Raw genomic sequence first — 21,926 nt, 5'->3', positions numbered from 1 at the left:
AGTTCTTTGAGGTTTTTAGGGTTTTTTTTGTTTTGTTTTGGGGTTTTTTGGGTGTTTTTTTCTTTTTTTTTTTCTTTTTCTTTTCTTTTTTTTGTTGTTGTTGTTGGGTTCTGGTCTTTTTTTTGTTGGGTTTTTTTTTTTTTTTTTTTTTTTTAACAGACAGTGTTGCATCCAGCAAGGATTGATGTTTTTGTACAGAGAAGGGCAACAGAACTGGTGATGGTTCTGAAAAACAACTCCTGTGAGGGGCAGCCTGAGGGTGTTTATCCTGGAGAAAGGGAGGTTCAGGAGAGACCTTATCACTCCCTGCAACTGCCTGTGGCGAGGTGGGGGTCAGTGTCTTCTCCCAAGTAACAAACAACAGAACAAGAGCAGATGGCCTCAAGCTGCACCAGGGGAGGTTTAATTTGTATATGAGGAACAATTACTTCACTGAAATGGTGATCAGGCATTGGAACAGGCTGCTTAGGAAAGCGGTGGAATCACTGGCCCGGGAAGGGTTCAAAAAATGTGTGGATATGGCACCCAGGGATATGGTCTAGTGGTGAACACAGCGGTGCTGGAGTAACAACTAGACTCAATGATCTTAGAGGTCTTTTCCAACCTTAAAAATTCAATGACCACCAGCCCAAATCACAATTACTGATCATAAACTCTATGACACTGATGATACGAGGAATGGGTGTGCATGCTTTTACAAGCAACTAGATAACCGGAAAGAACCAATCAGGTTCTGGAAGAATGGGTGTAGGGGAGATATGTAGCACGCAGACCTCTGAAAGGTTGTATTTTCCTAGTAACTCATCCAAAGGGAAAAGTCGGAGGGTGTTTAGAATTAATGGAGGCTGTGTGTGCTAAAAACTGGAGAGACCCTAGATGGGTACGCCTCAGTGGAATCTCCCGAGTTTTCAGTAAAGTCGATTTTTGCAGGACTCCTCTGTCTCGTTTGTGTGCTCGGGCTTTGGCAGCATGATATTCTGCACACTGTAAATGGCTGTGGACTTGCCCCTGGTTTATCTGCCTGGAGGAGCTCTTCCACTACTGTTGTGAGGTTACGAGTGTCAAAGACAAACACTACAGAAGCGACCCTGGCCAGCCACAAGGAGAAGCTCTGGCACACAGTTATGCCGTGTGGAACACCTGCTGTGGGTCTCTCGGCAGCACTTTCTACACGCCCCATCACCCCCCTGCCCGGTGAGAGCCACCCTGTTGTCCTTCCGTGCTCAGTTACTGCGGGCACAGGTGAAACAGGCCCTAATCCTGAAATCCTGTGTCAGCATTGAAACGGATCCGTGGCTTTGACACGCCAACTATACCTGTCCTGTGCATTTAGTAGATGTTTAACACGTGCAAGGCATTGGACGCGTAATGTTAGCGAACATCTGCACTCCCGATGAGCACAGGGCTGCGAGTCCCCCTGAAAATCCGGCTTGTAAAGCACCGTCCCCAGCACTGCACCCCGAGCTCTGGGGCAACGCCGCGCCATCTCCCAGCCTCGCCACCGCCCGTGCGGGACGGAACTGGCGGGGCCCGGCCCGGCGGCGGAGCGGGGGGAGCGGGGCCCGGCGGCGGAGCGGGCGGAGCGGGGCCCGGCGGCGGAGCGGGGCCCGGCGGCGGAGCGGGGGGAGCGGGGCCCGGCGGCGGAGCGGGGCCCGGCGGCGGAGCGGGGGGAGCGGGGCCCGGCGGCGGAGCGGGGCCCGGCGGCGGAGCGGGCGGAGCGGGGGGAGCGGGGCCCGGCGGCGGAGCGGGGCCCGGCGGCGGAGCGGGGGGAGCGGGGCCCGGCGGCGGAGCGGGGCTCAGCGGCGGAGCGGGGGGAGCGGGGCCCGGCGGCGGAGCGGGGCTCAGCGCTCCCGGCCGGGCCGCAGGGGGCGGGCCGGGCCCGGCGCCTCTCGCCCGGGCGCAGGCGCCGCCGTGGGCCCGCGGCGGAGGCAGCTCGCCCCGGCACGGCGGCTCAATGCGCTGCCAGGTAGGTGCCGCCAGCCGGAGCCCCGGGCCGGCGCGGGCAGAGGCTTGGCCGGTGCCGGGCAGGGCGGCGGGGCTCCCGCTGTCCCTGGCTCCGACGGGCAGCGGGAGCGGCCTGGACGGCGGGCGCGGATCGCGGGCACTCGCCGCCCCCGCCCGCTCCCCTTTCCGCGCTGGCCTGACAGCCGGGACAGGAGACAGCGGCTGAGCCGATCGGCATCGAGACGAGCATGGGAAAGGTTTCCCTGGCGCTCTGGTTGGGGTTGCGTGTGGGTATTTTGGGAGCGGTGTCCGGGCAGGCCCGCGGCCTGAGCGCCGTTTGCCCCGGCAGGTTTCGGTGCTGTATTTCGCCAGGAGCGCGGAGCTGGCGGGGCTGCGCTGCGAGACCCTCTCGGTGCCACGGGAGATCACCTCTCTGCAGCTCTGGGAGGAGATCGTCAAGGTCCACCCCAGGTATGCAGCCATTTACCCTTGAGGTGCACAAAGCAACGTGGATTTAAAAAAAATATGTTTGCAATGTAAATTCGGTGTTTAGCATTGGGCTGGAGCACATAGCAGTACTTCAACAGCACAAAAACAGTGGTGTTACCTTCTTTTGGTGACCCGCCCCAAATGTTTTGTGTTTTGCACAGCTGGAAGTGTTATAGCTTTATGCATACAGAAGGAAAGCCTAAGTGCAGGAGATGTACCCAAAACTGGGCCTGAGAGTGCACGTGGCCCATTGTCCAGGAGGGCTGTGGTGTACTAACCTGCAAACTACTATGTTTTTAGTCTTTGGAGAAGATGAGATGTTGCAAGGAAATATCAAGCATGGTCAGGAACAATAAATGAGAAATAAATGATAATAGGCGAGCTTTTCCAATTGCTTAGGTTAGCCATTAGGAAGTTCTTCATTGACAGGATGCAAAGACATTGGAACGGGCTGCCCAGGGAGGTGGTGGAGTCACTTTCCATGAAGATTTTTAAAGAAAGATTGGACTTTGTGCCATGGTCTGGTTGACATGGTGATGTCCAGTCATAAGTTGAACTTGATCATCTTAGAGTACTTTTCAAACTTAGTTGATTCTGTGATTAACTGCACTGTAAGCCATTGGTCTGAGCCTATGTCACACTCTGCAATTCAAATCATGAAGGGAGATGAAGCCTCCACAATTTTTCAGCCACTCAGCCCTGATACAACAAATATGTTCAGCCACTTCAATGCTCTGAAAAAGACCCACACTTCTGCTTGCATTTCATAAAGGGTCTGGTCCTGAGAAAGTACTGTGTATGCTGTAAGGGTCTCAGCAGCATTGGTGCTCTTGGGAGTGTCAACAAAAATGTCCCCTCTGTTTAAAGCTGAGGGAATGTGCTCAGTCCTGTCAAGAACTAGTCTGATGGACAAGGGTGAGCACCATTTTGTAGGGATAGAAGAGGGTAAAAAAAAGTGAGGTATAAAAGAGGTTGTGGTCCTCAGAATTTAGTACTAAGTGCTCTGTAATAAATAAATAAATAAATAAATAAATAACTTTGCACATAGGTGTCCAAGTCTTCCTTTAGGCACAATCTTTCTTTAGTAAAATGCTCTCAAACACCGTGAAAAAAAATGAACTATTTAACATTGCTATCTGTTTCCAAGTGAAAAACTCTTCACAAAACACTGCACCAGGGACCGTTTCCTCACAGAGAATTGAAATAGTGTGTTTGGGTGCTAGAGGCAGTAGGGAATGTGTGTATTTTACTTTGCAGCATTTTCGTCTATGTCAGAAGCAGCAGCAGTACCGTTGGTCGTTTTGCTGTAATTTGTCAACTTTGTCCTTTTATGAATGATGACTTGGGGCAGTAGAATTTTCTGGAAAAACTCAATATAATTGTAGGGCATTGACCACAGACTTCTATTCATGTTGCTAATGGATATTCAAATTGGAGCTTGAGTGTACTTGACAGTGCTTTTCTGTTCCACACATTTTACCCAACTAATTAGCTTGCAAGGGACTTTAATTAGAGCCCATCCTTCTAATGGGCACTTCAGTTTCATGGAAGTGCACAGTTCTTTAGTGGCTTGCTTTGCTTTCATACAATCCCTCCCTTCAGTCTGTTCTCTGAATCACTGCTACTGTGTTTTGTCAAGCCTTTGCCTTGACTACTTTTGTCTATCTGGCTTGTAGGAAACAAGATGATTTTTACTTGTACTCTTTTGGTCTGCTTACTTGTTTCTAGGTGATACAGCTGAGCTGGCTGTGCCAGGTTTTGTATTCTCAAACAAGAACTGTTATCATGCCTGCACCATCTGAAGTAAAATGCAATTCTTTTTTCTACTGTCTTACTGCTATGGCCCTCATGCTTGCTATGTAATTGCGCTTAGTCATTGAAATGATTCCCTGCCTCATGATGTCCAGAACTATGGACTCTCACAGCAATATCTCATGTAAAAAATATGTACAAGATGTGCCAGAAAACACATCACATTTGCTCTCTTAGTTCTATGGGCACTCCTTATCAATAGCAGATTTCAGATCTGTAAGTACAAAAGACCCAAAATTTCACAAAGTCTAAGCACATACAAGAGCAACTCTCTGACCACTGAATCTTCATGACATCTCATGAACAGCATACCACAATGCTTCTTGGTGTGTAAGAAAATTGTTTGAGTCCTGCCAGACTGCATCAAGACAGTATTTCCTTCTAATCCTGAATTGGATGGTTGCTGCCTCTTGAGTTACCAACTTTTTTATTGTAAGCTTCTGAAGTGGGTCTGATATGGATTGGCTTGTTCTGACATAGGCCTATGACAAATCCAGTTCCTGATTTCTGAAAATTATACTGATCTCATTTTTTCTTAGCCATTACAAGAAAATCCAAGATTAGGAGGTGGGTGTTTGTTTGTATTTTTAACAGTGTCTTGGAAGTGAATTTGTATAAGTCTCAGTGGTTTTTACCTCAGCTGGCCTATACTGTGCACCAGTTTGCTGTTTAATGAAATCTCATGGCTAAATGCAAACATTGATTGGAAATGTATTTGTGCTCTTGGCAATCCCCCTCAGGCTTGCTGTCATCCGGGATCAAGTGGTATTTGCTGTTCGGCAGGAGTACGTGCTTCTTGGAGATCAGCTTCTGGTCCTGCAGCCTGGAGACGAGATTGCCATCATCCCACCAATTAGTGGAGGCTGAACCTGCCCAGGTTCTCTTAGGTAAGTATCACTTACTGACTAGTTTCCTGTGGAGTGTAGTGCTAAAATACCTCATGGATTCTGTGTGATTTTACAAGAACCTTTTCTTGTTTAGGTCTGAAGATGTGATTGCAATTCTCTCCCTTCACCCCAGTAATCTTTTGAGAAAACCCAACTTGTGTTTCCGTCTGGTGAGTGCAGTTGTGCTGAGCGGAAACTATTAGCCAGTGCACCAGTAAATGATTAACATGTATGCAGTAAATGGAAGACATTTGCAAGAGAGGTCAGGCATTGCTTTGAATCTGGGTTTTAGGTCTTGTTACTCTTTCATGGTTGTTTCTTCCTACCAGTGGAAACTTGGCTTGCTTATACAAGATAATAATGAAAAATTTCCTTCCACTTTTTAACAGAAAAGATAATAAAGTAAAAATAATTGACTGCTGCTTAGGAATTTTGTTAGTTTGTTGCTGGTAAAAAGGTGTCCTTAGAATAGCTTAATTTCTTTGCCTGCTTTCAAGTGGCAGTCCATCTATTCACTATAGCTTGTTCCATTGTTGCTGATCAGATTACTTCTCATTCCTAGGTGATCTGATGACTGGCTTCTACCCAGAAAAGTTAGAAATGTCTCCTGTGTGTCTGTAATAGATAGTACAAGGTCCTGAATGTCCTGGAGAGCATACTCAGCTTTAGGATTAGAACTCTAATCCATGTTTATCAGAAATCTCTGTTTTAAACTGCTTGATTTGATAAGTAGGAGGGACTGACAATATCATCACAGATTTACCAGCACTACACAGTGGTTTGTGCTAGTTGAATGTACTGTTAAACCAGGGCCTCGGGCTAATTATAATTTCCTCCCACTGTACCAGACTTTCCTATCAGAAAAAAAATATGTTTGCAATAAAACCAAGACTTTGCTTGTTATTTGTTGTTAATATTCTCTCAGTGAGGCTCCTGAGAAGTGAATTTCACATATAGACTAGTCTTTTGGGCAAATAGATAGTGCCTGTGTTGTGCATAAATTCAGGCATGAGCAGTGGATAAAAAGTTGTCTGATGCTAGTATCTCCGGGAACAACAACAGAGTCTGTCTGGTTTCAGTTTTTCTGTTGTGATATGGAAGAAAGCGAAGACGTGCCAAAAGATTTTATCAAGCTCAAGTCTGAAAAGCTCTCTGTTGATGAAGTGTCAGAGCTGGTTGTTTCACCATACTGTGGGGCAGTGTCTCTGTTCGTTGGTGAGTTTATTATCTCTGAGCTAAGTCACTGGATATGTTACTAGTCTAATAAATGTAACTTACTTAGTCCACATCCCAGACTTGTAGTTCTCAAATAAATCAGTTCCTGCTCTGAGCCCATTATGTTTAGAAAACATGTTCTGAATCACTAGAACAAGACCATGGATTAAAGTGGTGTGGAACTTTCTGGCTGGTATGGCTATCATAGGACTGAACAGAACAGTAGCTTTGAAGTAGAGAATAGCCTGGGAGTTGTTCCCCTGTCCCCTGGATACTTGTTCAGGGTGGGAAATGAAATATTGTGGCTATGCCAACTATATGTCCACACCTGTATGTGAGGTCCTGTAACTCAGGTCTTGAAAGTGAAGTCCTCTTCTACCAATGGGCTGGTGAAGATCAGGCTGCTAGCTCTGTTACCATGCTTAATGTACATGGCACACATATGAAACTGCTCTGTGCTTAAACCCTAGTGCTACTAGGTGCCTAAATACTGGGTATTTAAAAATTACATGAGCAAATGCCATTATAGCACCTTAGCAGTTACCACAGAAGATGTCCCAGCCTTGGGCATTGTGGGCTACAGACCTGTATAATGTGTAAACTAAATTCTTCCTTATATAGTAAAGATTTATCTTGTTCAAATAATCTCATTTTGCAGTCATGATTAGGGGAGGTTGTTTATACAGTGCTGACCTTGACCATAGCAACAGATTCTGGGTTTTTCCTCTGTATTAATATAATATATGAGGTGTATTACAAAGGTACAATATGTATTCATTTTTGTTTAGGTACTACAAGAAATAATTTTGAAGGAAAAAAAGTGATTCACTTAGAATATGAAGCGTATACTTCAATGGCAGAAACTGAAATGAAGAAAATCTGCAGAGATGTTAGACAGAAATGGCCTTCAGTCAAACATATTGCAGTGCACCACAGACTTGGGTATGTATGTCCAGACCCATTTCTTCTGCAACTGGAGTATCAGTCCTTGTCTGCTGCATGGCTCTGCTTACGTAGTTGCAGAACCCACAGGAGTGTTTAGAACCCATAGTGCAGCAAGGCTGGCAAGCTCTTGCTCTGGAGCTAAAAATTTTGTTTTCAAAAATGTGTTTATTTAGGTTTATGTATTTATTGAGATAGGGTTTGCTGGAGTCCACACTTAGCCTGGAAAGATGTTTGATGCTGATATGATGTTTTGAAAGTGGGGAGATATTTCACCCTAGGGAAGGGGAGGCTTTTGGTTTATTTTGTTATTTATTTTTTAAAGGTGTGAAGTTGGCAGCACTTTCTTTTTTCTCCTCTCTCCTGTTGAGGAGCTGCAGAATGTTCTTATTGTCAAATTTTATTCTAGTTGTGCTACAAAATGTCTGGAAGCTTAGGCTGTGGGGCGTAGTAATTGCCAGCCTCCTGTTGTTCCTTGAATCTTGGATAAGCATATTCCTTTTGATTCAAAACGTGGAATACTGGTGTCTGACATACTCTTGGGCCTTCCCAGTTCAGGGAAGATTTCTTGCTGAAACTAGCAGGATTTGCAGAAATCCTGAAGGAACTTGGGATGTGATTGCAAAGGGTAAGTAAGATAAAAGACCTGAGGGGTAGTTTCCCTAGATTTCCTTTATAGTCAACAGAGAGGGTGGCTGTCATGAGGGCAGCTCAAAGCATTTATGCTGAGATTTCTTCCTGTGGGCTGTGTTGAAGGAGTCTTACTATAGAGGGAGGATTGGGAGTCAGATTTTGGGAATGCTACAACTGCAAGGAGAAACATGGAACCTTGTGCTTCTGTTAAGTTTAACACAGCACACCAACTAAGAAACGAGAATCTAAAATCAGAATTAATCAAAAATTTGGTTTCATTTCAAAATCTGCATAGTATGAGGCACTTAATTTCTTCTTTCACAAATTTTTGTGCAAACTGAGATGATTTCTTAGGTTTTTAGATACAAACTGGCTGTTCTAACTTGTTATTGTTCATTATTAAGCCAGCTTCCAGTGAGTTTCCTATGCATTGTTACAAGTTAACAATTTCCCCTTCTTAATTCCATAGGCTTAATTTTAAAAAAAGAAAGAATGGAAGAAAAAAAGCCTATGTCTGGTGGGTTTACTTATTTTAAAGTGTGGAATTCTAACATCTGGTACTGATTTTGGATGTGGTTTTCTTTCTTTAAAAAGTATAATCTTTTGGATGTGGTTTGACACTTGCTCAGTATGAATGAGTCAGGAGAGCATGTGGCCAGAATACTGACGTGACATGGCTGCAACTTTTGGGTGTTCTTGATGTTGAGTGTTAGCTAAAGCTGCTGTTGTTCCTCTTCTCTCCCTAGTGTGGTTCCAGTAACTGAAGCAAGTGTAATTATTGCAGTCTCCTCTCCACACAGAGCAGAATCCCTTGAAGCTGTAATGTACTACATCAATACCTTAAAAGCATCTGTCCCAATATGGAAAAAGGTATGTCTGGGGACAAAATCAAATTTAAGCCTATCTAGTCTTAGATGTCTGGGCTGCCTTAGCAGCATTCCAGGCAGCAGCAGCTGGTCCTGATGGGTTGGCAGTGTCTAGCACCAGTGAGTTTCTTCTACTGTAGCCAGGCTCATATACAGGAGGTAGAGCCTCTGGAAGGTTCTCCTGCACTTGTACCATCTAGCTCCTCTTTATTTTGGAGCCATCCTAGGGTGAAAGCGAAGGAGGCCTGAGCTGTCCGCTTTTGAGTAGCAAAACTCAGTTCTGCACAGGCTTGTGAAAGAATTTGAGTCAGCTTTGCTTTGGACAGCATTTCAGTTTGGAAGTAAAAGGAGCATTTCTTGCCATTCTCTTTGCCCCTCCTCACTGTGGCCATGAGAAAGCTCTGAGCACTAAGCAACAGTGCACAATGAAGGGATGAGCAGAAGTCCCAAAGCTAGTATAGGCACACAACACTGTGGAGAAACTACCCCAAGTCTAGAAAGAGCCTCATTGTATAACCTCAGTGTTGCATGCAAATAATGAGCATTATGTCTATCTGTGTCCTCTACCTGGCAGAGCTTGGCATGTGGTTAACAGTGATATTCCCCACATTACTTCACTTTTCTTTACCTCCTTGAGGGGATGGAAGTTCTCTCAGAATAAATTATCAGGGACTCAGAATTTGCTGCTTAGGACTGGACTGCAGCTGGGTAATCCAGTCTGTCCTTAAGATCTATTAGTAGTTTATTTAGTGTATTAATATAATTTTTATTTTAATATTGACATTTTGTTACATCTAAATTCTCATCTCAAAACAATGGTACAGTAGGTTAATGTAGCAGCATAAATGCTGTGTACTCTACAGCTATTACGTAATTTCTTCTAGATCTCTGTTGAATTGACTTCAGCATAGGTAGGCCCTTTTAAACTCAGTAGGGAACAGCCTGGGGTTCAGCCAAGTCTGTATGTTCTAAGGGTGCTGCTGTCTCTTCTGCTTGCCAGCCAAGTGCTGTGCAGTCCTCATGTGATCAGTAAATAATAGTGGGATGGCTATTGAGTAGTTTGGCCTGGTTTGTAACTGTATGTAGCAGACTCACAACATTTCCCATTCTTTGTTTATATTACAGGAGATTTATGAGGATGAATATTCTTGGAAAGAAAACAAGGAATGCTTTTGGGCAAATTCAGAAAAATAATTGTACTCTTTTGAAAATAAAGTGTCACTCTTCCTAATGAGCATATTTACTTTTGAGTTTTTACAGAGAATCTCTGTTTCTAAACGATCCAATAGATATTTAAATCTCAATCATTTAGTTTGGACTGAGTGAAGTGAATAAAGATTAATTAGGGATTTTAGGTGTCTTGACTGTCCTTTGGAATTGCCTTTTTGTGCATTTTAACATGGAGTTGGTTTTTAAAAGAATCTTCCCTAAAATTCTTTGTTGCAGCGTTTAGACTACTCTGTGATAAATACTGTTCTAATCCTTTTACTTTGCTGGTCTGTGTTCTCTGTCTGCATGGGAGGTCAGCATGGGACAATTAAAGTTCAGAGAGGTTTAATTTTATATGACTACAGAATTAAGTTTGCAAGCTTTATGCTATTTTGGCATTCTTCTAATGTGAAAGGTACTTGAAGTAGATGAACTATTTTAGTGCAAAGAAAATATAAACTATACCCCAGAGTTACTAACTGTTTAGTAGTGCTTATGTTCCAGCAGCTCTGTCTCACAGAATGATTTTTACCATGCAGATGGTATTACGAGTCCATTACATTAAAAATATATGAATAGAGATTGATTCAAAATTAAAGCTAGTACTCTACCAGCAAAAATAATTGCCTTAGCAATAACATGTCAATCTGTAACTACTTAATGATGTCTAGACAAAATTTTGAAGGTGACTTTTTGGTTGTGTAGTTGTGTGGTGCTCCACGAATTAAAACCCAAACCAAATATTAATTACAAATACACAACAATGGTGTAATTAGCTTCAGTAATTTGACTTCATATGTGTGGGGATTAAAAGTCTTCAAATGGAATAGTTTTTCAAAGAAAAGGGAGTTTATTGAACTTGCTGCAATTCATATATGCATTTATATTCACATTTAAGATTTAATCTTATTACAGTTTTTCTCTTGTTACTGTTTTGAAAACTGGTTAAATGAACTGACATAATATGCTTGGGTTTCACTGGAAATATCAGGTTACCTGTCTGAGCAAGGTAATTTTATTTGTTATTCTACATTGCCATGGTAGTGTTTAGATGTTAAGAGTTTGAAGTCCCATTGTGTATGGCATTTCTGCTAATGCTGAGAGGCAGTGTTACCTAGTTATCATTATCAGTGTAGACAAGCTAGATAAAAGTGAAGGAAAATAAGGTAATGCAAAATTATTTGCTCAGTTGCTCATATATCTGTTTCTACATCATATATAGTTATTTATAATCCAGGTGGCAAGGTCATACTCCTGAGTCAGAGCAATCCTAGTCACAAATACAAGCTGGAGGGAGAGTGGATCAAGACTTGCACTGGGGAGAAGCACTTGACGGTATTTGTGAACAAAAAGCTCAGTATGAGCTGGCAACGTGCACTTGCAGCCCAGAAATCCGGTTCTGTCCTGGGCTGCATCAAAAGCAATGGGGCCAGCAGGTCAAAGGGTTTGATTGTGCTCCTCTGCTGTGCTCTCAAGAGACCCCACTGGAGCACTGCACCTGGTTCTGGAGCCCCCAGCTCAAGAAGTGTTGCTGTTATGAGTCCAGAGGAGGGCCACTAAGTTCATCTAAGAGGACTATAACACGCCTCCTATGAAGACAGGCTGGGAGCTTGGGTTTTTCAGCTTGCAGAAGGTTCCAGGGAAACCTTACATCACCTTTCAGTACCTAAAGGGGCCTGACAATAAGTTTGGAGGGGGAATTATCACAACAACATGTAGTGATAGGACAAGGGGGAATGCCTTTAAGCTGATCTGAGGGTAGGTTTAGATCAGCTATTAGGAAGAAATTCTTTACTGTGAGGGGGGTGAAGCATTGGCACAAGTTGCCCAAATAAGCTGTGGATGCCCCTTCCCTGGAAATGTTCAAGGTCAGCCTGCATAGGGCTGTGAGTAACCTGGTCTAGTGGAAGGTGTCCCAGCCTCTTATCAGGACAGCTGCAACTAGATAATCTGTAAGGTCCCTTTCAAACCAAACCAGTCTTTGATTCTGTAATCATTACATCACGCACCAGTGAAGCCTCAGCTGTATATTCCATTTTATTCTGTCTGCAGTAAAAATCTACTAACAGTTTCTAGCTGCATAAAGTAAAATGAGGACATTAGGTGATGATCTTTTTCCCCCCCAGGGATTTGAATCACTTTTAATGCTTAGTTACTGTATCTGAAGTAAATTGTAAAGAAACATACAGCTTCAGGCAGAGACATCATTTAACTGTGCTTATTAACTTACTGATGTACTTTCCTCAAGTGTAACTCAGTCCTTCATCTGCAGACAGCAGCTGCTCCTTGCGTGTTTGCAGATGCACACTCTACAAGCCATGTGGGCTCTATTATCTAGGCAGAGCTGGTCAAGTACAAGACTGAGTTTTCCTTTATTTTGGAGGTTGGAGAGAAGCCCTCTGCTGTTTGAGTGTAATTTTTCATAGGAATTGTACAGAATACAATCACTTGCTCTGTGAAACAATTATTTTTCACTTTAGAAGAGAAAGAAATACATGAACTTTTTCATATTTGGTGTTCATTTTTCCATGTTTATGTTTGCTGTTACCATGCAACTAATTAGTGTGTTTAATTTCACAAAAATAAATGTTTAGCTTGTTTTTCAGTGGATATTTTATGAATTAAGTAAAACTTTTGCAGTGGTTCCATTACTAGTGTTGTGCTCTGATACAGAAAATCAATGGAATATCTTAGTTACCATTGTTAAATTCTACTTGGTTCTTCATGATCAGGGGCAATTCCTGAGTTGCAGTAGTGTCTCTTTAGTGCCTTTCTAGCACTGCAGTCTCCTGGAAGATTTTTCCAGGGTGACCTTAAGTGCACCTTCCCCATCAGCAATGCAGCTGGGAAGGAGGATGCAGAAAAGAAGAGAGAATAATTGTATACTTCCCCACAGTGACCAGGAACAATGAATGGAAGAGATGTTGTACTTAGTCACAGCTGAGTGTTACAATGTGTGTATGCTGCCATGGTAGAGACAATGAAATGTCATTTTTTGTCCCTAGCTGTGCATGAGGCAAGTACTCCTTTGTTCTGGAACAATGATATATCAGTCTTGTGTAACTTTGGGTTCTTCAGCTGGCATGTAAAAGCGAAATGGAAATGTTTCTGGGAGGGATGGTGTGCTAATTAGAGGTAAAATGTATCTCATTGAAACTTAAATCCATGCTCTTAACTCGGCATTTTGTCTCCCTCTGTAGGCTACCTTCTCTGCTAGGGCAGTATTATCATAAGAGGGCAGATTACTGTGTTCACTGTTTAAGCTGTGTCTGAAGTGACCCAGAAGTGTTTCCAAACTGCCAGGCCAGGGGATGAATCCCGGCGGTGTCTCACTGTGTATTAGGAAAGATGTGGCTGTGTTTATCCTGCTGTCCACACTTGCAGAACTACAGTACTGTATGAGGGCTATTCTGTGTTATGGTGAGGTCCATTGAGCGGGATGATAGACAGCTGCAGATGTGCCTATCTCAAGGAAGACTCAGCTTTCTGGAATAAGTCCAGCTGTTTCTCTTCCTTGTCTGTAGGGAAGGTAATCCCACCTCTCCATGAGACCATGAGACCAGCTGTGTTGACTTAGTGGCTCTGGTACATAGAGGGATGTTCCCAGACACAAATACTGCAGACCCAGAGGGTCACCATGTGATTCCTGTAGAAATCTGCCAGATGAGGGCTGTCTGTGGAAATGCATGTCTTCAGAGCAATAATTTGTCCTTCTGAAAAGATGCCTCAGTTTTGGCTGGCAAAATTTGAATACACTGATCCACCCCTTTGTCTGGCCGAACATCCATATACCAGCACTGATTTTAAGAGTTTCCTTTCCTGATTTTGAGCATTGTGCTCTGCTCTCAAGAGAAGCTCAGCCTGATGCATACGATGAAAACAGCAACTGATGGATTGTCCCAGAATAACGGGGCGGGGGAGGAAGCGAGTTGTTTTATAAGGGGCCAACCCAGGAGAGGGCAGCCGAGAGATGGCTAGGCAGAAGGAGCAGCTCCTGGCCCACTCAGGTGCTGGCTGTGCTGGGAAATACAAGCCCTCGCTTTGGCTGTTGCCTGTGAAAGTGCCACTGCTGCACTCAGGAATTAAGGTTTTGGATTGCTCAACTTTGAACTAGATTTTTGGCCTTTCTGCTCACTTTATGCACAGCGGTTCCAAGTAAGTTGTAGTTTTATAGAGTAGCACATTAATTTGTTGCTTCAGAAGCATTAAAAAAAAGAACTGCTAAATCTAATTATTAACAAGTTGTATGTTAAAGCAGACAGTGCTGCCCTTTCTCTTTTAAAATGCTGTGAAAAACAGTCTTGAGCATTTAATATTATTAAGTACAATTAAATGTCCTGTGGAGGTGATTGAAAAGAGTTTGGCATAGATTGATGACTGTAAATTACCAGTTTCTTTAAGTACATTAGGCCAGTTTTTTGAAAAACAACCACACTATAAAGTTTGATCTTATCAACTTATCAAAAATTAGTATCCTGATGTATCTTTATAGCAGTTCTTTTTATAAAATTTCCATTTTGACCATTTTAAGAGGCAAATACAATTTAAAAACTGCTACCATACTAAAACCTGTGATTGCATACAAATAATTGACCAATTAACTGAGAACAGAAAGATTCAATTAAAATGTAGGACTCAAAAAGCTGTGAAAATGTGCATTTCATTTACTTTCACAAGCAATAAAAAATTGAGGCAATTACATACAGATTTTGAGATGCATTTTCATACCTTCATTTTTTTAGTCTTTAATTTGCAATCTTTTGTTGTAGTTCTGTTTTGGATGCGCTTTAATCCCAGTCAGCAATTCAGCCCCACACAGTCATTCACTCACTCTGCCACTCGTGGAATGGGGGAGAGAAGAGGAGAGTAGAAGTGAGAAGTCTTGTGGGTTGAGATGGGTGACTATCTAATAGGGAAAGTAAAAACTGCTAATGCAAGCAAAGCAAAACAAGGAATGCATTCACCGCTTCCTATTGGCAGGCAGGTTGAGTGAGCCCCAGGAAAGCAGAGCTCCATTGCATGTGACAGTGGCTTGGGAAGACAGACACCAAATACTCTGAGTGCTTGTGGTCAGTTGTGGGCAGTTGTCACATCTCTGTCCCTTTCCCACTTTCCTCTGCACCCCCAGCTTCCTTGCTGGTGAGATGGGGTGAAGAGCAGCAAAGGCCTTGGACCTGTGAGCACTGTGTAGTGACGGATAAAACATCCCTGTGTTATCAACAGTTTCCAGCACAAATCCAAAACACAGCCCCATACTAGCTACTGTCAAGAAATGTACCTCTGTCCCAGCCAAAACCAGCACATACATAAGTCAGTGTATAAGGAATCTAGCTTGTAATTCTGCAAAACATTGAGACTTGCTGAAAGACAAAACTTCGTGCCTTAAGATTAGGTTCATGTGATATTGTATGATGGAAATATTAAAATTAGTAGCCTACCTGAATGGTTATATACCACTGTTAAAAGCATGGAGGAGCTGGAAGTGAAAATAAGAAACTCTGTGAAAGTGTGTAATTTTCAGGTGGTAGTTTATGACAATATTGTCTTCCTGTCATCTTTCTATTCATAGTTGAGTTCCTCCTTCTCTTCTTTTGCTACATTGTTCCTGCTGAAAAGTTGAATTCAGCTTTTTTTGCACTAATGTGAGTCAGGTTACAGTACAGTACAATTTACTGGTAATGTCACATTCTGGAGTATGATTTGCAAGACTTCAGGTGCAGTGTCTTTGTCTACCTAGCAGAGTGATCCCCTTAGGTTCTCACTGTGTGCTACTGGGACAAAGCCATATTTGGCCCCATTTTATGCAGTGCTTTTTCAGTAGCATTGCTTTTCTTTAGGTTGCTGTCTAAAAATAAATGAGTCTGTGTTCAGCAGTAGTCTTGGGTTTTATTGCAGTAATGCTGTTAGGCCCTCAGACAGGCCACCACAGTGATACAGTCCCTGCTCCCATAGAGCTTACATGCTAGCTTTTAAAAGTCAACTTTATTATAAATTCTCTTGTACAGTCCAAATTTATACATAGGTCTATATGAAACCAACTCAGATTTTTGGACTTAATTCCAGTACTTCAGGAAATCAGCAGCTAGATTTCAAGACTAGAATCAGATATAACTTGAGCTTGCTGAAGGTATTGCTGACTTTTCTTGCTGCAAGCACAAACAGAAGTACATGCTGAAGCTCAAAATTTCAGGGTGTTTAAAACATGCTGCTTTAAAAAAGTAAATTAAAAAGAAAAAAAAAAAAACCCTTGCACACAATACAAAATATACATAATATTTCCAGTATTATTTGCAGCTGTGCCAACTTAAAAGTGCAAGACTTGCCCATTACAAAAAACTGAATTACCCATTTAAGTATTAAATGGGTAACCTTTTGAAAGAAAAATAAACTATTAACTTGGAGTGGTTAGGATACAAAAACCTTACCCATTGTTATGTCTCCCCTTTATTTTGAAAAAGCAGTATTGTGTCCAGACTGGGAAGGGGAATTACATTGTCCATGTCAAAATACTAGTGAATTGAATCATTGCTACCTAATTGATAAACTGGTAAATCCCCAAAGAAGTTGCATATTGGATATTAATCTGTACCTCCCACTGAAGGCAGAAGAAGGAAGTCTGGGTGAATGCCTGAATTGCCCTGGTAGGCAGCACCAGAAATTGAAAATTCTACCATCTGGTGTATTGTGAAATTCCCTCTCTGCTCCGGAGTGCATGACCCTGATTATGTAGGAGTTTCCCACATACATGGCTGTAGGGGTTATTTTTTTCTGCATAAGTTTATATAAGAATTGAGGCAGATATTTTTTTTCTTTTTACTCTCAGCGCATTTGCCCTCAAAGTTTATAATTACAAATCAGGAGCTTATTCGTTAGATTTATGCAATTTCTATTTTTTTTTTCCACTTTTAAAATATTTGTTTTGGTTGCAGACTCAGCTGATGGCAAGAATCTTGTTTGATAATTGATATAAGAATCTGAATTGTTTTTCAGAACGTTAGAAAAACCACAACAAAATGTCTCAAAACATAACATTTCATAGATACAAAATAAATTCAAAACACATATGAAACTACACTGAGCATAATCCAGCTGTTGCTGCAAATGAAGCTGTTATTTGCCAAAGAGATGGTTGGCTTTTGACTGATTAGCTATTAAAAAAGACTGAGTAAAACTTTCAAACATGCTTAAGGCTAGTCCCTCAGAAAATAATGGAAAAGTGCCTAAGCATAATTACAATCCAGTTTTGGGGGGAAGACACCATGAATTCATGTTCTCAACCAGGCACATTTGCATGTTTTACTCTTCAAGTAAATCACCTCAAGTTGGAAACAATCTCACTGGCATGGCAGCATACATACAAAAACCATACACATCTTCTCTCCCAATCAATTGTAAGTGTAACTGCCAGGCATGAGAGAGAAAGGCAGCCAAAAGGCCAATTCCCCTGTTGCCAGTCTTACAGCATGGGCCTTTATTAGACCGAGCTTTCATTATAACCAGGCAGCGTAACAGCATGTGATAAACTTGAGGTGTGTAACCAACACAAAGTCACAGAGCACTACAGTACTTCACCGTATAAAACATAAGTTAACTTCACCAAGACATGAACAGGTAGGACCAAAAAAAATGTGACAGGTAAGGAGGTTGTACTGAACTTTGGTCTCCTGGAGGGCACCGAGATGCTAAAGAAGTGCAGTAAACATTTTACAGAGCTTAGATCTTCACTATCCCCTTTTGTAACGTGCATAATTCCTCAGTCAGCTATCCCCTTTAGTTCAATCTATGCTCTTAGTCTTGCAAAATCTTTCAGTACAGAATTAAAGGCAAGATCTTGACTGTCTTTTCTATTTATGTCAAAAGCAAAACTGGTATCAGAGGGACCAAGAGTATAAAGGCCAGCATAACAGTAGTGGTAGTTCTTCTCAGGATGAAAATTGAGTGTTAATGTTGCAGAAAACATGCCATAAGTGATTATGAAATTCATCTTTTCTTCTCAGGGAGAAAGTATGCAGAAGACAGTTATACATATCATTTGGCAATACTTCCCCCAAACAATATCCTTTAGTAATTTAGTTGCAACCTTAGTGCAAGAAATGTGGTGAACTTTTGGAAGACTTTGCCTAGCCAGTTGTCCTATAGCAACCAGACAGACATCTTCATACACAGTTCCCAGTTTATAAATTAGTTAAAGCAAAGGTTTGCTGGTGGAAATTATTTTACTAAAACAATAAGGATGGAGCTAGTCAATGAAAAAATGACTTTTCTTCTTCCAGTCTGGAAGCAGTGTTTACCACACATTCATCATCAACTTAATAGAAAATGTCCTTTAACACATGTGGTACTTGTCAACTGAATTACAAACTGATGCTGTTCCACAATAATCTGAAATAAATTCTTGTTTCATTCTACAGTAGATCAAGAGAAGGGCTGCTGGAACAGTATGTTACTGTATACTCCGGACCTGCCAGTTCTAAGGGTTAAGTTTGTTTGAAAGGCAAAAATTTACAAGAAAAGGCATTATAAATCATTTTTGAAAAAACCAAACTGTCCTGCAGTTACTCTTACAATAGAGTAGAATCTGTAAAATATTTAATCTATAAAGACACTTTCATTAAAAATGTTTAAATGTTACTAAGCTTTAAGGCACTCCAGCTGAAGAACTGCCTGATCACAACTACTACTGGTGGCTCAGATCTCCTCTTTGTCCATCTAACTCATCTTCAGTCTTTGTCCTTTGTGAGTTCTGCAATTTCATCGACATCTTCTATATCCTGTGTCATTTTCTCGTACTGTCTCTTGAAGAAGCCAAGCTGTGAGAAGTATTAAAATAACACCACATTGCAGTCAGTCATTGATAATTCATTACTCAGCAGAACTAAATACTATGATGGTAAAAATGCACATGTGCATGCATACACTGTAGAGTGATTTGTAGACAATTCTTGCCTCTAAAATGAAAGGAGGTTGGCCTTAAACTCCTACCTGGTGCAACTAAATGCTAGAGCAGCAGTGCTGATTAGCCAGTTTTCTCCCTGCTGACATTTCCATGATGCCTTGATAATGCTAAGGAGCACTTCAAACACCAATCCCCTGGCACACAGAAAAACTTTTCCCTTTTTCTGTGTAACCTTTGTAATTTACTTTTTGTTCCTGCCCTTTCTTTTGTCTGTTGTCTGTTCAATATATATTCTCTCTCACCTTGGCTGTAATCCCCACCCTTGTCCACTGGGAATATCACAGGTGTTCAGAGCCTAGATAGGATATTATCGAAGGAGGCAGACAGGAAAGGAAAAAAGTAAATGCCACAGCCCCTGTTTTGAATGACTGGCAGCTCATTTATCATCTTCATGTTGCTGGTTTCTATAAGGACTCATTTCATAAACCCGTCTAAAATATGTTAAGGATGTAATGTCAGTGCAGTATTATTCACACCACCAAACTGCAGATGTGGTTTTGTTTCACACTAGAACAGAGATATTGCAAAGAAAATAGCCCAAATTTATTTATCCCTTTCTGGTTTTAAGATACAATTACCTACTTACTTTCCACAAAACAGCAACCAGTACCAACAGCAAGAGGAGTCCAGCCAATATGCTGCCAATCACAACACCTACTGGTACCTCAGCTTTCTCATCCGGCTTCATTATTGTAACTGGGATCTGAAAGCAGAGAGACTGTGTTTTAGGGGCTAATGTTAACTACAAATAGGGTAGGATTTGTAAACCAAATATCAAGAATGCCTGGACTGCATATATTCCAGGATGAATGACTGGAATGCACCAAGCAATTACAACCCTTTCACTGGTGTCTGTGGGTGCTTGGTTACACTGAGGACTAGAGGCCCTCATCACTCTTGGCCATGCATAACAGGCAGAGAAGAATCTCTCCTGCCAGCTGCCTCTCTATTAACAGCAGGCCTTTCAGAAGCTCCACACTACTACATCTACTACAACATCACTGTGTAGAACAGCCATGTTTACATGAAGGCAGGGAATAGCCTGGTGTACAGCCCCAAAATCAGACTGCTGGAGAAGCACTACTTTTCACCAAGTCTTGTCAGAGCCATTATCTGTGTTCAGCAGCTGTAGGAGGCAGTACTAATCACTGAGACCAGACACCATCCCATCTGTTGAACTCCTCCTGCTGGGGAGGTGCCTCAGTCTACTTTGCCTGCTGTTCCTACCTTCTATGAAACCACGATTTAAAGATCTCATCTGTTAAATCATGTGTTCTCCAGGGTCAACTGCATGAATTTGCTGCAAGATGTATAGGTCAAAGAGGAGCACCTCTAACACACCTACATTTCCTGAACCACACGCAATACCAAAGAGCTTCCAGAAGAGCACAGAGTGTCTGGAAGTTAGTTTTCAGGTGATACCCTATCTAGTTGGATTAAGTATAACCAAATATATAATTACATATAACAGAGTTTCTCGGTGAGACATTGCTGTAATATTTATGAACTGTCAAATTTTTGGATTTAATCTTGGAATGACATGCAGTTAGCTGAAAGTTTTTTTTCCTTCCTGAAACATGATAAAACAAGTCACACTGGTTTATTTTCTCAGGGTGGTTGTTCAGTGCATTTGTCTGGAGTAATTTAATCTTAAGCTTTCTGGGAAACTTGCACTGGACTGACATTTCTGTGATTTAAGTAATTTCTGTTGGAAGGCTCCAGTGTTGTGCTAGGTGTAGTTATGTGTATTCATTTCACCAAGGCAGGATGGCTTTGTGTATTTTCTAACTGAATGGCCATAGTGATGATTCTAGCAGGTTACCATTCTGGCCTCCAGCTGGCAGACCTTTCCTACTTGGAAAAAATGTGAAAGCTTTTACGTAAAAATACCTAAGCAACTTCCCCACATAGCATCACAAGGCAATACTAATTTATTTGGCTAACCAACAACCCAGTTCATCCAATATAAAAAGCCAATCTCATATATGCAGTTTGTCTAGTAATGCTTTCTGCATTAGATTAACAGTGAAGTGGCATTACTGGAAAGAAAAAATAATGCCTAAGAACAAATTATCTTTCCTGAAGTTAAACTGTGGTCAATAAGACACCATAAAACTGGGATTCAGTTAATCTGGTGTTTTTCTACAAAATGGTTCCTTGACTCTCAAAGGAGAATAGGCTTTTTTAAAAGCCCAATTCACCCTAGTTATTTTCAGGATCAAATTTAGGATGAGATGAGCTGCATTTCAGAAATACCCATTCTTTACCCAGGGACTAGGGTATATAGAATATGGATGACTAATGCAGATATTAAATTGTGAATCCTACCACATCCATCTAAATTAACAGGGTAAGTAAGGAAATAAACTCTGTTGCTTCTGTACTGTCCTGTTCCTAGGGAAGTGTGAAGGCCAGACTGGGTATTCCTTGTTGGCCTGACAAGAAGGAAGTACTGTGCTGGGTACTGACTCCAAGTGTCAAACTGTCTGCTCTAGGGAGAGTGTACCTCCACAACCTGGCACATTTACCAAGGCTTCTCACAGGGCAATAGGTCATTGAGTAAAGGTCAGTCTGGAAGTCACCAAAAGCCACTTTGTTTATGAGGAACCCTGTGGATAACTTTCAGCGTCTGTTCAGCTACTGCCTCAAAGGTGTAGAAGTCCCAGCTGCGCAATGGCTGGGGGAGGAATTGATTTTCATTTGTCACTATCATTTAAATAATAAAATTCTAATTTTCCTGAAATTGCCAACAGGACTTCTGGTAATGTAGATTTGGCAGTACCATGTTGCAAATGTGGAGAAATACTTATTAATACATGGTTTATGTGTTACCTAAAAAGCCTGTGCAATTACCTGGAATATTTGTATTTTATAGTAATGAGTTTAATCTCCTAATAAAAATAATATCATGCCAAACTGAAGCACTCAGAACACTTCAAATACTGGCATGTAATTTTTCTGTGAAAACATACT

At 41.8% G+C, this 21,926-nt stretch overlaps 3 protein-coding genes across 8 annotated transcripts in view; 2 read left to right on the top strand and 1 right to left on the bottom strand.

Annotated features, from left to right (window-relative positions):
* Positions 1-1,378: 1,378 nt before the first annotated feature.
* On the top strand, positions 1,379-5,124 carry LOC110483759 (molybdopterin synthase sulfur carrier subunit-like). Of its 2 annotated transcripts, XM_085566547.1 has the most exons (4): positions 1,379-1,538; positions 1,809-1,966; positions 2,294-2,415; positions 4,986-5,124. In XM_085566547.1, the coding sequence occupies exons 1-4, from the start codon at positions 1,394-1,396 to the stop codon at positions 5,110-5,112; spliced, it is 552 nt and encodes a 183-aa protein (XP_085422673.1). In that variant the 5' UTR covers positions 1,379-1,393; the 3' UTR covers positions 5,113-5,124. The 2 variants fall into 2 exon arrangements, with proteins under 2 accessions (XP_085422673.1, XP_021409560.1); XM_021553885.3 differs by lacking the exon at positions 1,379-1,538 and having other exon boundaries at positions 1,914-1,966.
* Positions 5,125-6,217: 1,093 nt separating this feature from the next.
* Positions 6,218-10,137, top strand: LOC110483758 (molybdopterin synthase catalytic subunit). Its single transcript, XM_021553884.3, has 4 exons — positions 6,218-6,347; positions 7,136-7,289; positions 8,669-8,792; positions 9,914-10,137. The coding sequence occupies exons 1-4, from the start codon at positions 6,227-6,229 to the stop codon at positions 9,980-9,982; spliced, it is 468 nt and encodes a 155-aa protein (XP_021409559.2). The 5' UTR covers positions 6,218-6,226; the 3' UTR covers positions 9,983-10,137.
* A 5,726-nt stretch (positions 10,138-15,863) lies between these two features.
* The window catches only part of ITGA2 (integrin subunit alpha 2), a 68,294-nt gene continuing 62,231 nt past the window's right edge, over positions 15,864-21,926 (bottom strand). For all 5 annotated transcript variants that reach the window (XM_021553879.4, XM_085566544.1, XM_021553878.4 and 2 more), the window contains 2 exons: positions 19,540-19,656; positions 15,864-18,807 (listed from right to left, as the gene is read on the bottom strand). In XM_021553879.4, the coding sequence (XP_021409554.2) occupies positions 18,718-18,807; positions 19,540-19,656 (207 nt within the window). In that variant the 3' untranslated portion in view covers positions 15,864-18,717. The remainder of the gene's footprint in view (positions 18,808-19,539; positions 19,657-21,926) is intronic.

Source organism: Lonchura striata, chromosome Z (assembly GCF_050655825.1).
Source record: "Lonchura striata isolate lonStrDom1 chromosome Z, ASM5065582v1, whole genome shotgun sequence".
Lineage (NCBI taxonomy): Eukaryota > Metazoa > Chordata > Aves > Passeriformes > Estrildidae > Lonchura > Lonchura striata.
The sequence above is the reverse complement of the archived record's forward strand: the minus strand, read 5'-3'. Positions and strand labels throughout refer to the sequence as shown.

Excerpts from the sequence above, each read along its gene's own strand:
- LOC110483759 (XM_085566547.1), top strand. The coding sequence starts at position 1,394 with ATGAGCACAGGGCTGCGAGTCCCCCTGAAAATCCGGCTTGTAAAGCAC. Across the intron at positions 1,967-2,293 it reads GCGGCTCAATGCGCTGCCAG|GTTTCGGTGCTGTATTTCGC; the intron begins GTAGGTGCCGCC and ends TTGCCCCGGCAG. Across the intron at positions 2,416-4,985 it reads ATCGTCAAGGTCCACCCCAG|GCTTGCTGTCATCCGGGATC; the intron begins GTATGCAGCCAT and ends AATCCCCCTCAG.
- LOC110483758 (XM_021553884.3), top strand. The coding sequence starts at position 6,227 with ATGGAAGAAAGCGAAGACGTGCCAAAAGATTTTATCAAGCTCAAGTCT. Across the intron at positions 7,290-8,668 it reads GCAGTGCACCACAGACTTGG|TGTGGTTCCAGTAACTGAAG; the intron begins GTATGTATGTCC and ends TTCTCTCCCTAG. Across the intron at positions 8,793-9,913 it reads CTGTCCCAATATGGAAAAAG|GAGATTTATGAGGATGAATA; the intron begins GTATGTCTGGGG and ends TTTATATTACAG.